At 44.7% G+C, this 14839-nt stretch overlaps 1 protein-coding gene across 1 annotated transcript; it reads left to right on the forward strand.

Moving 5' to 3' along the window:
* Positions 1-243: 243 nt before the first annotated feature.
* ZMAT3 (zinc finger matrin-type 3) lies at positions 244-14524 on the forward strand. The gene is made up of 6 exons (XM_035557344.2): positions 244-382; positions 4505-4830; positions 6307-6426; positions 7987-8153; positions 8266-8366; positions 9362-14524. Exons 2-6 carry the CDS (start codon positions 4561-4563, stop codon positions 9571-9573), a joined length of 870 nt encoding a protein of 289 aa, XP_035413237.1. The 5' UTR covers positions 244-382; positions 4505-4560; the 3' UTR covers positions 9574-14524.
* The last annotated feature ends 315 nt before the right edge of the window (positions 14525-14839 follow it).

The raw sequence follows: 14839 nt of genomic DNA on the forward strand, positions 1-14839 counted from the left end.
AGGGGGAAAAAAAAAAAAACAACAACAAAAAAAAACAAAAGTACGAGGGGTTCGGGGCTGCTGGCTGCACGGGCGGCTCCTGCCCATGCCAGCCCCGGGAGGAGGACAACGAAGGGCTGCGGGAGCTGAGGCCTTGCACGGGGGGGGGGGGGGGCGAGCCAAGCTGGGCCGTGCCGGGCGAAGCCGATCCGTGCCGTGCCGAGCCGTGCCAAGCGGTGCCGCTGCCGCAGCCCATGCGCAGTCCCCGCCCCGGCTCGCTGCGGTCACTTCCTGCAGCTGGGCCCGGCCGTGCCCGGCGCCCCGGCCTCCGGCGGCCTCGGCGGGCGGCAGCGGGTGCGGGTGGAGCGGTGCTGGCGGCCGGGGGCGCCGGGCCCCGGCTGCGGTAGGTGCCGGGGCAACGGGGGCGGGCGGGACGCGCCGGGCCCCGGCCCCGTACAGGGGGCGTGGGGGGGGTTCAGTGCAGGGTTTGGTGTGGTTCGGGTGTTTCTGGGGCTCGGTGCTTGTTCTTGCGTTCCTTTTGTGCTCGTTTTATGGGGTGTTTGCTGGCTGTGTATCCATGCCGTGCGTTAGAGCCCAGCTCGCGGTTGTGTCGGGGTGCTGGATACCGGGCATTTTTTTTTTTTTTTGCTTAGGATCTGCCACTGAGACCGCAAGGCACGCAACTTTGCAGAGGTACCTGCTAGGATGCCAGCAGTGGCACCGTGGCTTCAGAGACCCTGCTGGGCTAGGACATGGCAATGCCCACTGTCTCTGGGGCCCCAGTACATATCATCATCAGCAGAGGGTCAGCAGGCCCCGTGCATTAACATAGAGCTGTGTATGGTGTGCATTTGCTTTAATGCACTGTATTCAATCCCTGCAACACTGTAAAGCTCCCTCAGGCTGTGCTCATGGCACCGAGCCCGCTGGAGTTCAAGGAGCGTTCTCAGACACATGCTCCGATATTTGGGTGGCCCTGCGTGCAGCCAGGAGTTGGAGTTGATGACCCTTGTGGGTCCCTTCCAGCTCAGGATATTCCATGAATCTGTAAAATGACCATGTCTTTCAGGGTAAATTCTGCAGGTGGCCAAAGGTAAACTTTCTGGCAAAGAGATTAAGTGATGGCAGTGTTATGAGATAGTGTTTCCTGTCTTGAAAAAAACAAACTAACAATTTTTCTTAATTTCTAACTAGTTTTCTAAAACTAATTCCAGTGAGAACACTGCTCTTCGTGTGGATATCTCATTGTGAGTTACATCTATGGCTAAGGAAGGTCGTATAGTGTATGTGCCTGCTCAGAATTAAGACCACATCGATTCCTTCCCCAGACTTGTGTTGTCCCCCAGACAGCTGGGGACATGCTCCCCGTTAGCTGTTCCACCAGCAGCACCTAGCTGCTACCATCCTGTGGCACTCAGGGCAAGGAGGCTGAGTCTCCTCCTTCGGTGCCATCTTTGGGCTGCCCCAACCTGAAGGAGCAGGAGAGGAGCGTACCTGTCCTTTGCACCCACCTGCGGACAACTGGCACAGGGTGGAATTATGTCCTAGCCCGTGCAACATGTAGGAGGAGGCATGGCATGGTGATGTAAGAGATGCTGTGGTGAGGCAGAATGCCTCCCCCACTCAGCCTGGAGAGCTGCAGGTCCTTACCCTGCCTGGGGCTGCAGCGGTATGTGCACAAGTCTTTCAGAAGGGAGGTTCATTGATCGTTTGCTCTTTTGTAAGGGTAAAAATTTTGCAGCTTTTCATGTGAATGGAAAGGAGGAGTCAAAGTGTTCCTGTTAACTTTTGCACAGGTGTCTGCAGTGACCAGCAGTGACGTGTAAAAGGGACATGTAAATATGTAGAATTTGAATGCTTTTTTTTTTTTTCCTTTAAATAATATCCAGACAAAAGAAGTGAACGTAATTTGAGCAGTTTCAATGATGGAAGATCGCCATGAGAAGAACATCAGAGTTGCATATGCAAAGTCAAGAAGTTCTAATTCTAAAATTGCCCATGCAGCCTTATTTTTATCTTCATACTACTGTTTACTTTGAGAAACAATAAATGGCCTTATAAATAAAGATTTCTCTAAGAGTATTACGTTATATCTTTTCCCCTGTGGATGCATATCCTGTAGCAGTGTCCTATCTTGTGCCTGACAAATCCATGCCAGATACGTATGGAAGATGCAGCAGGCACTCATGCATAATTAAGTGGATGGATTCCAATCGCCATTTACTATAGATCACTTTATGTTCTTCTCTGAAGTATTTAGCTATAATTTACTCCCTTTTTAAGGAAGAGGCCCACTATGGTATTGAAGCAGAACTCTGATGGTGTTGCTTAGCTGCTTGCATAGCTGATGTAAGATGCCTTGATAGACCTGTGGTATGATCCATTTAACCATCTACAATATGAACTAATTCCATCAATAGCCCCACTGAAATTGATTAGACAGAGTACTAGTTGAGCAAACTAAAGATAGCAAAATCTTTTTCCATAGTTCTGTTTAGCCAGGAAAACCTATGCTGAAAGTTGGAGAGAAGTTAGGTGACAGTACAGAATTTACACTGCTGATGAATGATTTACACCACGCTGTTCCTGTATTTCCTCTTCTTCATGATGGATTTCATTTTATCATGTTTCAATCAGTTTTCATAAACTTCTTTTTGATTTTGTTTTTATGGTCACCTTTTGGTTCATGTTAGGTTCATGCTCTTCTGGAATTTCAGTGTCTTGACAACGGAGGGCTATTTAAAAACATAGAAACTTCTCGTGGCTATATTACTAACTTTAAAAGTTGTTCCCAAGATAATGTGTGCTCTTTCTTTTCTTCTTCTATGTTTTTCCTTTTTCTTACCTTTAGTTGCTAATAATAATGGAACTTTATCCAATCTTGTATTATTTAAAAATCTGGTTTTAGAGGTAAAGATTTCAGAAATGCTTTTGTCACTTGAGTGCTTTAGTCCAATTATTTTTTTTCTCTAATAGTATATAGACCTCTCTGGAGCCAGACTTTCAAAGGTAATAGAGTATCTAAAAATGCAGTCATCAACTAGGATTTTCCAGAGCTTGAATGTAGCAAGGTATTTATCTCCTGCTAATTTTAGCAGATTGAAAATCCCAGAAATTATCCTAGATAAATGCTATCTGCTTCTCCAGGTTCCTAAATGCCCTTGAAGTCAAATTCTGTTCTCAAAAGTGACTCAGGATCAAAGTTCCTAGGTGGCATTTCATCCACCTTTCCCGTAATTTTACAGAAGCCTCTTAATTTTAAAATGTAGATGTGGCTCACTATTTGCTTAAACAAACAAACAAAGCCCACAGCGTAAACATGGTTGCTACCAATGCAGTCTTAGCTGGAAGTGATCTGTGGAGACCCAAGATAATGCTTCTCTCTACCCCAGTGTAACAGTGAACAGGATTTGTTATGATAAGAAGCTAATAAGACATTAACAGAAGTAGCTGTGCCTTGATTTATAGTATCGCTGCTCCGCATTATTCTGGGAATGTTCATCCCGGGCTTTAGATGTGATTTATAAACTTTAATTAAATAAGCCTGAGAGAACCCCTTGTTGGAAATGTAGGGCTAGTTCTAAGAACTTGAATTAACTGAGAAATAATTGAATAAAGGTTAATATGGGATAAGCTCTCTATTCTTGCAGAAGAAGATACAGCTTTAAATGTTGCATAGGTTATAGTTAGTAAAGGAAATGCAGAGGAATAGCTCAAGGTCATTCAACAAGACCATGGAAGAGCTGGGAAGAGAACTGTTGGGGGATGGCTGGGTACAGCAAGGTGTTCTCGAGTCACTTAGTACTCCTCTGCTTTTGGTTGAGTTACATGAGAAAAGTTAACTTTAGAATATTTTTCTTCAGGAAGGTCTTTGTGAGTATTTGGGGGGTGTATTCTGTGTGTAGATGTTTTCTATATCTGTCTATGTAAAACAAATCTTCTTTGAAATATTTGTGTTCTTTTTCTTTTTAAGTCATCAAGTAGTGGTCATAAATCGCAGTATTTGTTTAGGCCTTAGAGCGTAAGCTTCTCCTTAGGCTGTCAGAAAAGGACGTGGCTGACAGTTGTATCCCTCTGTTAGCAGTTGTATCCCTCTGATACTGCAGCTTTATGTGCTGTGCGTGTTGGAGGTCGCATCTTCTAGCAGTCACGGAGTAGTTGGGTGGGCATGCTGGGGCAGGGTTTGGCTCTGGGTCAGGTACTGTGAGCTCTTAGGAATCTTCACACCTCCAGGAACGTGCCACAGGGTACTAAAAGCTATACTTCAGGCTTCGGTCCTCTTTTTGTATTCATAATTTCTTAATCTTTCTCTGGTTATCTGGGATGCTGCTGTTCCTGTGAGTGCTACAAGTTGCCTTTATACCTGCTTGGCATTGTGAAAAGGCATAAAGGAGAGGCAGAGAAGCTACCTTGGCATTGTGAAAAGGCATAAAGGAGAGGCAGAGAAGTTACGGAAGGTGTCCCCTGGGTTGTCGCTGTTCCTGTTAGTATGATGTGTTTCAGCAGTTGTGTTTCTCTGGTCTAGATCTGAAGAGGACTCCTCATCCTTCAGACGTAGCATGCCCACAGTCTTCCTGGCCAATGATTCTTTTACAGCAAGCAGGACTTCTTCCTCATCCTGAGAAGCCTCCATCTCTTCCTATGTCAGTGGCTACAAGGCCCAGAGCCACGTCACCGCTGTCCCCACCCAAACCTCTTGGACTGGGGCCTTCCCTTCACCACACACAAGACGAAGAGCTTGCAAAGGTGGTGGAGCAGGACCCTATGCTGGAGGAACTATGTAAGCCTCTGTGCTGTAAGCTTTGCAATGTCACCCTGAATTCAGCACAACAAGCCCAGGCTCATTACCAGGTAAGCAGAGCAGCGGGCAGCACAGCTTGAGTGTAGCCGTAGCGCAGCTGTGGTAGCACAGAGCTCAGCATGGGTTAATGCCTGAGGACTAATTCAGCTGCTCCAGTGGGTTTCGAGCGCTGTTTTGAGGTGGCTGCACACTAGCAGCTTCGTTTGAGTTAGCTCATCTGAAGCTACCTCTGCTACAGCTAGAGCTTTCGTTTAAGGTGCCATCACGGGACCGCCTTCAAAGTCTTTGCCCACAGGGACAGAGAAGTACTACAAGATGGCCTGGCTGGAAAGGCAGACACGTCCTTTTCCTTTGTTTTATGTGACCTCTTTTCCACCTCTGCACCCTACCAATAAAATTGAACTTCTGTTTCCACAAGCATGATTTTGTAAGGCCTGGATAGATGTTTTCTGCTGGATCTAGCTGTGTCTTTAGGAAAGGAGGCTGCTGCCATGTGCTCATCACTGCCTCTTTCCCGAGGCTGTGTGCACCACTGGTCTGCTGGAAGGGCTATTTATTTAAACTCTCATCTGCTTTGGACAGCACCAGCTGGGTCAGCTTAGAACAAATAAAATTTTCTTAAGCTGGTCTGGTTGGTTTGTTTGAAATAGGTTAGGGACTGTTTGCATATGTTTCTTTGCTGACATTGAATACATTGTGGTCTTACATCACTCCATTCTACTGGTAGCCTGTCTGCCTAGTGTATTGGTGTGAGATGTGGAGACAGTAACTTTCTTCACCAGCAAGCACAAGAGAGTGGCTGTCCATATCCTTAGGACACCAGGCCCAGACCTCAGGTTTGCTGTTGGCCCTGAAAAAGTGCTGTCCCAACATTGAAGGGTTAGGTTGAATTAGTGTTACAATTTAACATCTGATTTCTGCAGTATTTCTGTCATGAGGGGACAAAAGTTACAGTTAAAAAGTTGTAAACTGTGTTTATACATATGTATTTTGGATATATAGTAAGACATATACATACTCTCATATACCTCTCTCAAATTTTTGAAACACCGAAAAGAACTACAACACATATTTTCCAAGAAAAAATGAAATATGAGGCAGAAGTTTTTTTTAGAAATTCAGTCCCGTGTTTGAAATCATGCTTGAAATCTCATGAAAAGAAAGGTGTATGTTTGCATGTGTTCAGGCTTATGAAGAAAACTATGTAAAGCAGTTAACGCTTTATGTCTAAAATACAAAATACTGTTTTAGATGAAATGGAAACAGATTGATGAACTAATTGTAACCTTACGGGTTTCAGAAGATGGGTTGAAAATTAGGCCTAAAATGCTAGCTGATGAACATTTTGGAGAAAAGGGAAGGATGCCAGCATCTCCTAAAATCAGAGCTGCTGTTTTCCAAGTGACAGCTCATTTACCTGAGGTGCCATCTTCATGGCCGCTTTTTCCTTTCTGTCTCTGGCTCTGCTTGCTTTCAGTGTAAGATTCTATTATTGGGACAGTGTTTAATTCTAGTTCTCTTTCCAGGGTAAAAACCATAGTAAGAAACTCCGAAATTACTATGCTGCCAATAGCTGTCCGGCACCTGCCAGGATGAGTAATGCAGTTGAGACTGCCCCGCCTCAGGTTGTCTCCCTTCCAGCTCAGGTAAGGCATGGGAAGGTGACTGAGATCATGCTGCTTGCTTCTGACCTAACCCCCAATAAGGATAACCAGATCTCACACCTGGAGAATTAATGCAAGAGTTTGGAAAGAATTTTCCTCTTGATGGCACAGGAAGGTGGATGTGGCTTGTTGTGAGCCGTTTGCTTTCCTCTGAAGAAGCGGATACTGACTATGGAAGTTTGATGTGCTGCTGATTAAAGTTGTTTAAAAGCAGGTGTAAAACAGCATTTTCAGAGCAGCACTTGGACATGAGGGTGTGGCATCCACCCTGCACAATCATTCCTCCATTGCGTGAGTGAAGCAAACATGGAAAAAGTGCTTAGGTGCTCCTGCACCCATTGCCCAGGGCTGTTGTCTAATTCCTCTTTTGTTGCTCCTTTTGCAGTGGTTATTCCTCTGTGTAGGGTGAGTGGATGGATGGGTCTCTCTGTGATCCAGATTCATTCGATCTCAGGCACATTAGAAGCAAAAGAGATGATTTTTTACTTTTGCTTGTACAGTTCACCACTTCTGATTGCTGTGGGGTGTAGCAGCTAACCTGTCTCTTGCACGTGAATGTGCAGGGAACCACAGCTGGGCTGCAGGGATCAAAGCTGTGCCTGTCACCTCCAAAAACATTTGTCTCTGTTGTCTGTACAAAAGCAAAAAGCATTTGCAGTAAGTGGCAGGTTGCTACATGTGCTGTTGGAGCCGCCAGAGGGAGACTCAGTCCCGTGTAAAATGACTTTGCGGCTCAGGGAACTGAATCAAGGTCTCGAGAGGGCTTTGGGTCCTGTCCTAGGTAGTGGGATGCAGGTGATGCACCCGCTAGGGTGTCTGATGCTTCTTGCACTGGAGAGAATGGTCCATGGCAATAAGAAGGCCACTTTGGGGCTGTACGAGGATTCATGTTGTAACTCATGAGTCAGAATTGTGTGTGTGTGTGTCTGTAAGCTTGCAGTTTCAAAAGAGACTGGACTTGGCAAGTGCTGCAGTGACAGGGCCGTGTGAATCACTGCCGCTGTGCTGTTTGCAGAGCGCTTTTGTCTAGATGACACTCAAACACTGAGGAGAGCTGGTTGCTGCCCCAGTCAGCGTGCCTGGCTGACTGGAAAGGCAGGGTACCAATCAAACGGCCGGGTCCTTCTTCGGAAATCATGGTCCAGGTGTCCTCATACCTGAAGGGTAAGGTTCAGAGGTCTGACAACTCTGCTATTGCCTGTGTCTCCTAGTGTGGTTGGGGAACTGTGGAGAGATGGGGTACGCTAGAAACAGGAGAGAGGAGCACTGTTACATTTCTGTGAGTGTGAGCCTTCCTCGGTATGAAAGTCACTATTAATTGCGTATATCTCAGGGAATTTTCGGGTTCTCTGGAAGGATGAGGCAGAGAAAACTAAGTTCTCCTTGTAAGAACAGTTTGGGGAGCACCGAGAATGTCCTAATCCATACGGTCTAATTCCAGCGCTCTGACAAACACGCTACTGGTCTCAGTCCCTGTGATTCAAGGCTTTCAGAGATTTAACCTTCCTGTGTTTCACATGCTGTCTCTCCCTTTGCTGCTAGATGGGATCCAGTAAACCAGGTGGCCGAGTGATCTTGGCCACAGAGAATGATTACTGCAAGCTTTGTGATGCCTCGTTTAGTTCTCCGGCTGTGGCACAGGCTCACTACCAAGGGAAAAATCATGCCAAACGGCTACGTCTTGCAGAAGCACAGAATAATTCATTCTCGTAGGTATTGTTCAACTTCACGCTCAGGCTGAAAGCATGTGGCAGTGTCTCTGGCAGTCGTTTTACTCAGAAAACTCTGAATTGCAGCTGTTCATATCTGTTTAATCTTCAGGGATGCATCGGAACTAGGCAAACGGAGGACAAGGAAAGAAGGGAATGAATATAAGATGATGCAGCACAGAAGAAATATGTATACAGTTCAAAACAACACAGGTAATCGGGAGCTTACATCTGTTTAAGTCTATAGTTGGAATTATAATGCTAATACTAAGCAGTTTTTCTTCTGTTTCTGAGCTCTTTTCTAGCGGAGACAGGTTGTGAAAGGAGCTGGTTCTAGCTCTGATCCTTCATGTCTGCATCTATCTTCCCAGCTGCTAAAGTTACTTTGTTCCGTCAGCCTGCTTGTTAGTTTGGTTTCTCTGTTTGTAACTTAATTTACCATCTGCCCGTCTGTAAGGCTGCTCTGAGTGGAGACAATTTTCCTGCTTTATTTCCTTGGCCAGTGGCCAGGTGCTTTGACTCCTCCTGTAGCACATCAACCTGTAGGTGCACTCCTCTGTCCTGAACGAGAGAGCACGTTAGCCTCCCTCCAAGAGCCCATCCTCAGGTGTTAGATACTAACTTTGCCTCTTTACTATAATTTAAAGCATGTTTTATAGTGTCCAGCCCAGCATCTCTTTCTCTTTTTCATTTTAAGTTATGTTACGAGCATGTTAGCTGAAACCCTGCTTCCTGGTGAAGCTTGGTTTAATCCTGTCATTCTAACCACTGTCATTTGGAAAAAGGTATGTCTCTTAAAATTCTATTAAAAATCATTTTGTGATAATTTTAAACTGAGATAGGCAGGTTATTCTAATCAAAAGACTGCTCTATTCAGGAATTGGATGGTTTATGAAAAATAATTGGCTCATTACTTAAATAGTTGGACTCCTAATATTCTAAGACTCTATTGATTCTTCATAAAACTGGGGCGCTAGGTCCACTCTCCCGCTTTGGAAAATACCTGTGAGTACTGCTGCCCTGTGTGCAATGCTCCCTGTAAGTCTGGATCTCAGTGGAGAAGTCATGGAAAAATGAATTCACTCTTATCAGTTAAAGAAGCTGATCTTTGGCTGCTTTTTAAATATTTGTCAGACTTGGAAGTTGTCAGTGAGCGGTGTCAAGCTTTTCTTTTTGTAGATAAATAAGCTTTTCGGTTGTTTCCTCAGGTCCCTACTTCAATCCCCGCTCACGGCAGAGGATTCCTCGGGATTTGGCCATGTGTGTCACCCCCAGCGGCCAGTTCTACTGCTCCATGTGCAACGCCGGGGCCAGCGAGGAGATGGAGTTCAGGCAGCACTTAGAAAGCAAACAGCATAAAAGCAAGGTGTCCGAACAGCGGTACAGAAATGAAATGGAGAACCTAGGCTATGTACAATGACGCGCCGCCCTCGGTAGTAGTTTGCAAATAGAGCAGCTTGTCTCTCGCCTGCTGTTTGCCACATGCCCTGCTTTGTGCTCCATTTGATAGGAGCATGCTCTCGAGCTATACATGTAACACCTGCAAACTTAATGGTATGGTTAGATTTTTTTTCTGTCATAGTTGGCAGGATGACGCTGTGCAGGACATGAAGTGTTTTTGATGTTTGTTTGCTAGTTATCTAAGGCTCTTCGTTGTGTTGAGTGGCTGGGGGGACTTTGTCTGCTCCCCGGCCTTCTGCATGAACATGCAAAGACCAAGAAGTGCTGGGAACTTCTGTGGTTCCACCACGCAGGTGAACCATGTGCAAAGCCTGCTCCCCTCTTTGTGTGCCGCAGAGCAGTGCTACCGAATGTCTCCCTATAGCAGAGTGAATCTCTGGGCAGCTTGTAAAAGAGGGGTAGGAATGGGGCCTGTGAATGTCTGAGTTAGGGGTGTACTTGTCCACAAATTGCTGCTTGTGGCCCTCATTACAGCCTGCAGTAAGTTCTTTCCACATGCCTGTAAAAAGGCTACGCACACCTCTCCATCTTGGAGGGTCTTGCCTCTTACCCATTTCTCTGTGATGCAGATTTCATTCTGAAGATCTGACAGTAGATGCCAGCTGGTAAGCCACATCCAGAAATGTTCTTCTACCAAACAGTTAACAATGAAAATGGATTTTTGGCATTGTTGGCTGGGTACCTTAATCCACCGTGGGTGTAGCTCATCTCCCTGAAGAGAGCCTGTGGGGGTTTCAGTGACTTAATGCAGTGAATCGAAAAGCAAACCTGCTCAGGTGAGATGTGCTGTGCTCTGATTCCACGTTAGCCAGGGTAGGGTTAGGGGTAGGTTGCAAGGAGCTGTCGGCTGTAATTTCTTTGCATAGTGATGTAGAAGAGAGTGAGTGTTAGTGTTTGGTGCACAGCTCTATTCCTTGGGAGAGCAGGGCTGCCAGGACCCCGGGAAGCAGATGTCAGTGTGTCCCACTTCCATGCCATTCCCTCGACAAAGCCCACTGGGCGTTAAAGAAGAGAGGTAAAATGTTCCTTTGAACTGGGGCTACCAATATTGGATAAACTTTTTCCCCGCTTTCTGTTCCCATCTCAAACTGGGTTTTGATTCCATTCCTTGATGTGAACTTCACTGTTTTAGGGACCATAAAAATCCAAAGTTAGGTAGGATGTAAATGTCAGGGGTAATGATTGTTTGAATAAGAGCTTTTTGGCCATGCAGAAGTATTCATGAAACTTGTTAATCAACTTTTTAAATGTCAACAAAGGGTGTGTGTCTGTTTTGGTGTTCCTCAGTGGAAGTGGAAAGGGGATAAAGAACAGAAGTAGGGCTGACATTTTTCTACTCATTTAGGTAGATGTGAAGCTGTGACTGGAATCCAGTTCACAGTTTTTCTATAGCATTGGCTCCAGTGGCAAGTGCAGCGTGTAGCTAACCTCTCCTGGACCTGATTCCCACTGTGCTGCTATAGCTGTACGCTGGTATAGCTTCATCGACTTCAGTGGCAGGTGCAGGGAGGGAGTAGAGGAAGCATCATGCCTTGACTCTCGCTCCTCTTTAGGCGGATTGAATTAGATGCAGCTCCATTGGTTTCAGTAGCATTTTACCAGGGATAAATTGTACCTAGTGCATGATGTTGAAGGTAACCCTGCCCATTCTTCCCCTTCTCCACCCCCAACCTGTTTTTGCCATTCTGATCCTGCTTCTTGCATTCCAGAAGGATTTTCTGCTTGCCTTAAAAAAAGAAAAATGACTCAACAAACGAAAAATCCGGATAGTTTTTAATAATCTTTCTAGTCCACTTCAAAAAGGCTTGTCTCACTTGGCTGCTCAAAAGAGAAGGCTGCTCCCCGGAAACTGTGTATCGTTCTCTCTACCTACCTGAGCGTGAGCTGTCCATGCAACCTTAACCCAGCCTTCCTAAATCCAGGTAGGGTGAGCTCTTGCAAAAAGAAAAAAAAAGCAACCCTCTGCATCGTTCCAGGCTGATTCTTGCTACATGAATACGGGCAGGGCAATGGACACCATTTTGAATGGGATTCCCTCCCCTCCATTGTGCAAAGCCCAATTTTGTGGGCTTTGTGCACTGGAGCACATTAGAAGGTAGGAAGGAGAACAGGTGTCCAGGTTGAAAAGCACTCACAGGGCAGTTTTCACAGCCTCTAAGTCTGTTTCTACAGTGCTGTCCTGCCCCTGGCTCACCTTCTTTGCAACCTTGAAGACCATTCCCCTTGCAAAAGTCTCCCGTCAGCCTTTACCCCCCATCCTTTGCAGTCAAAGGGCTGGTTTTCTCTTTGTGTTCTGTCTTTTTTTTCCTAGTCTGACACCACTGCGAAGGGACAGAAGGAGCTGGGTGAGCCATACCACAAGTGTGTTTGACCAGCATGGTCCCTGCATTGTGGTTAAACGTCCCTCTTGCTGTAAATTAAAGCACAGTATTTTCCCACATTCAGGAGGCAGCGCGTGGGACACGGATGGCTGAGCTTGCGGGCTGCTCCCCTGCAAGTGAGTCTGGTTTTGAGGAATGGCTCGAGTCTCCCCTGAACAGAGACACCTAGCTGGTTTGGTTTTTCACAGGAAAACAAGCAGTGAGTGTCGTCATCCTGAGAATTTCAAAGCGGCGGGTTGTGTAGCAGGCGCAAAGCAGGTAGTGGGATCCCAGCGGCAGGAGAAGGATGGGTTTGCTAAGCGGGAGGAAAGCAGCTGAGGATTAATTGCTTTGCCCCAGCCCTCTGTTGTGGCCCTTCTCTGCGAGTGACCAAAGCTTGCCTCTCCCTTTCCAGCACTGCTTAATGGTTTGTGTTCTTCCCACTCTCCCTCCAGCACAGAAAATTGTTGACTACAAAGAGAAAACACCTCACCCCTCTAATATCTGTAGGGTTCGAGCCAATCCAAACTCATACTTTTCAGCATGAGAAGCAGGGTGGATCCTGATTTTATTTTTTCGTGAGAGCTGTTCTCCAAATCAGCAGTCAGGAGGCATATTGAAAACATGTCCTGGCAAAATCCTATTAGTCATAGGTGGGACGGGGAGAATAGCATACAGCTGTAGTACCGTTTTCCAGACTCAGTCAATCTTTTTCTCAAGTTAGTCAAAGTACCAAACTCAAGAAATAGGACTTCTGTGAAACTGTCACGTTGGCCAGTAGGTTAATGACCTTTGCTGCTAGAAACAAAATATAAATCAATGTGTTCATATTTATTTTACTGCGCTGACCACTAATTGACGTGTTGATATTTAAGGCATTATTATGTAGGTTGTTTTTGTTTGAATAGAAAACTCTACATCGCACTTTGCTTTTGGATCAGAAATGATATTTATTGTATTTGTGAAAATGTTTTCCCTCCCATGTTATGTATTTTTTTCTTTCCCTTGATGCAAAAACCTTGCCCCCCTAAAAAAAAAAAAACAAACAAAAACCAACACAACCTACAGATTTTCTTTGTTCCTTTTCATGGCAAACAAATTTGGAATTTCCATGCAGCTCTTTCTTAAATGTCCATTTGAAGGGTTTTTTTTTCTTTGTTTTTTTTCCCCCTCCAGTGATTCCTTTGGTAACTTGGGATGATATTTTTAGAGACACGTGAAGTTTGTACTACATTTAAGCATTTCTTTTAAGGCAAGGAAGTAAACTGTGGAATCCATGTATTTGTGAGAAGTATGAAAATGATACTATTTTGTTTGTATTAAGCAAGCTGCATTAGCTGTCATTTCGCATTCTGCACTAATGGGAAAACGTGTTAGAATCTTGCCTAACGTTGCTCTATTTTTGACTTTTTGCTTTTTTTGGTATACATCAAAAAGAACCCTGAAGACTTCTGTGGAGTTGCTTACAATGGTCATCAGTGTAACAAAACACATTTTTTTCTATAAGGCTTCTTGTCTTTTTTCCTTTTCTAGGTGCTCATTATAGGGCATTCGAAGGGAAAGCAATCGCCATGGCACGGGTTCATATTTTGGCTTACTAATGCATGAAGTCCTTTTGCTACATTACTTAAATAATGCTCTTGCTGTAACCAATGGAAATCTTGCCCAAGTCTGGAGTAAATGAAATACCCTAGCTAAATATATTATGTTGGCTGGGGCCAGGGAAAATACATTGCTAAAAACTGTGTCTTTTACTTCTGTGTTTGGGTTACAAAACTCTTAAGGTTATGCTTTTTTTTTTTGAGGAATGTGTATCTTGTTCTGTAAGGATTTGGTCCTGCTCCATCTAAAATAGTTTGAAGTACGTTGACTTTAGCCAACTAGGAGCAAGCCATGAAACCCTTCAGGAATTTCATACTGCTGATGTTTTCTCATGTGCTTTTTTTTTTTTTTTTTAATTTTACAACCATGCATACAAGGATGCTCTGGATGAGAAGGACATCTGCTGCCAATTATGGAAAACCAAATGTCAGGGTTTCTAAAGGATTAACAGACAAAGAAAAAGAATGGACCTGGTTTCTTTGAAGTTAGTGGCTAAGCTCCTGTTTTGAGCTGGGCCAGTTTCTTTACTGTTTTCATGAAGTTGGAAGTGAAGATAAAATCCACTTGCAAATAAATGTGGTCAAACAGTAGTTTGGGGAATCTCTCCTTTAAAAAAGTATCACGATTAAAATCTTTATCTTTTTATCTAAAGTATCTGCAGATACAGGCAGGACTGTGGATTTTTATTTTTATTTTTTTTTTAATAAAATCGGTTTTCAGTCTGTATTTTGCAGAGGAGGAATGACTTGATTTAATTTCCTTCTGCATCTGTCCAGCAACATCATTTGCAAGTGCTTTGAATGTGTTTCATCTAGAGCTGCCTTGTCAGGTTGGTTTTCTACATTTGTCCTTCTTTTGTTTATGTTGTACTGATCCCCCTGAGGGAATAGTTGATGAAACTGATTTTTTTTGTTCAATATATAATAAATCATCTTGCTCTTATCGTTGTACAGCCTTAGTGTTTGGTTTTGCTGCTGCTTGTGATATGGCTGGACTATGCATGACTGAATTGATTTCAGCCTAGCATTGAGATGGAGCTACGTGAGTAATATGTTTTAATACACTGATAAAGGAGTACGGCCTTGTGCAGGAGCTGTTACTCTGCAGGGGGGTCAGGGTACTTTCAACTGTTACTGAAAGCCAGCTGAGGGCTGAGGTCTCCCCCTGAGCTGCGTTGGTTTCAGGAGGGTTGAGACGCGAACTAGTAGGTATGGGAAGGATCTTTTTCATGCTGTACTTTCCCCTAGAGTAGACATCACAAGC

This window comes from Cygnus atratus, chromosome 9, assembly GCF_013377495.2.
Source record: "Cygnus atratus isolate AKBS03 ecotype Queensland, Australia chromosome 9, CAtr_DNAZoo_HiC_assembly, whole genome shotgun sequence".
Taxonomy (NCBI): domain Eukaryota; kingdom Metazoa; phylum Chordata; class Aves; order Anseriformes; family Anatidae; genus Cygnus; species Cygnus atratus.

Excerpts from the sequence above, each read along its gene's own strand:
- ZMAT3 (XM_035557344.2), top strand. The coding sequence starts at position 4,561 with ATGATTCTTTTACAGCAAGCAGGACTTCTTCCTCATCCTGAGAAGCCT. Across the intron at positions 6,427-7,986 it reads TTGTCTCCCTTCCAGCTCAG|ATGGGATCCAGTAAACCAGG; the intron begins GTAAGGCATGGG and ends CTTTGCTGCTAG. Across the intron at positions 8,367-9,361 it reads TACAGTTCAAAACAACACAG|GTCCCTACTTCAATCCCCGC; the intron begins GTAATCGGGAGC and ends TTGTTTCCTCAG.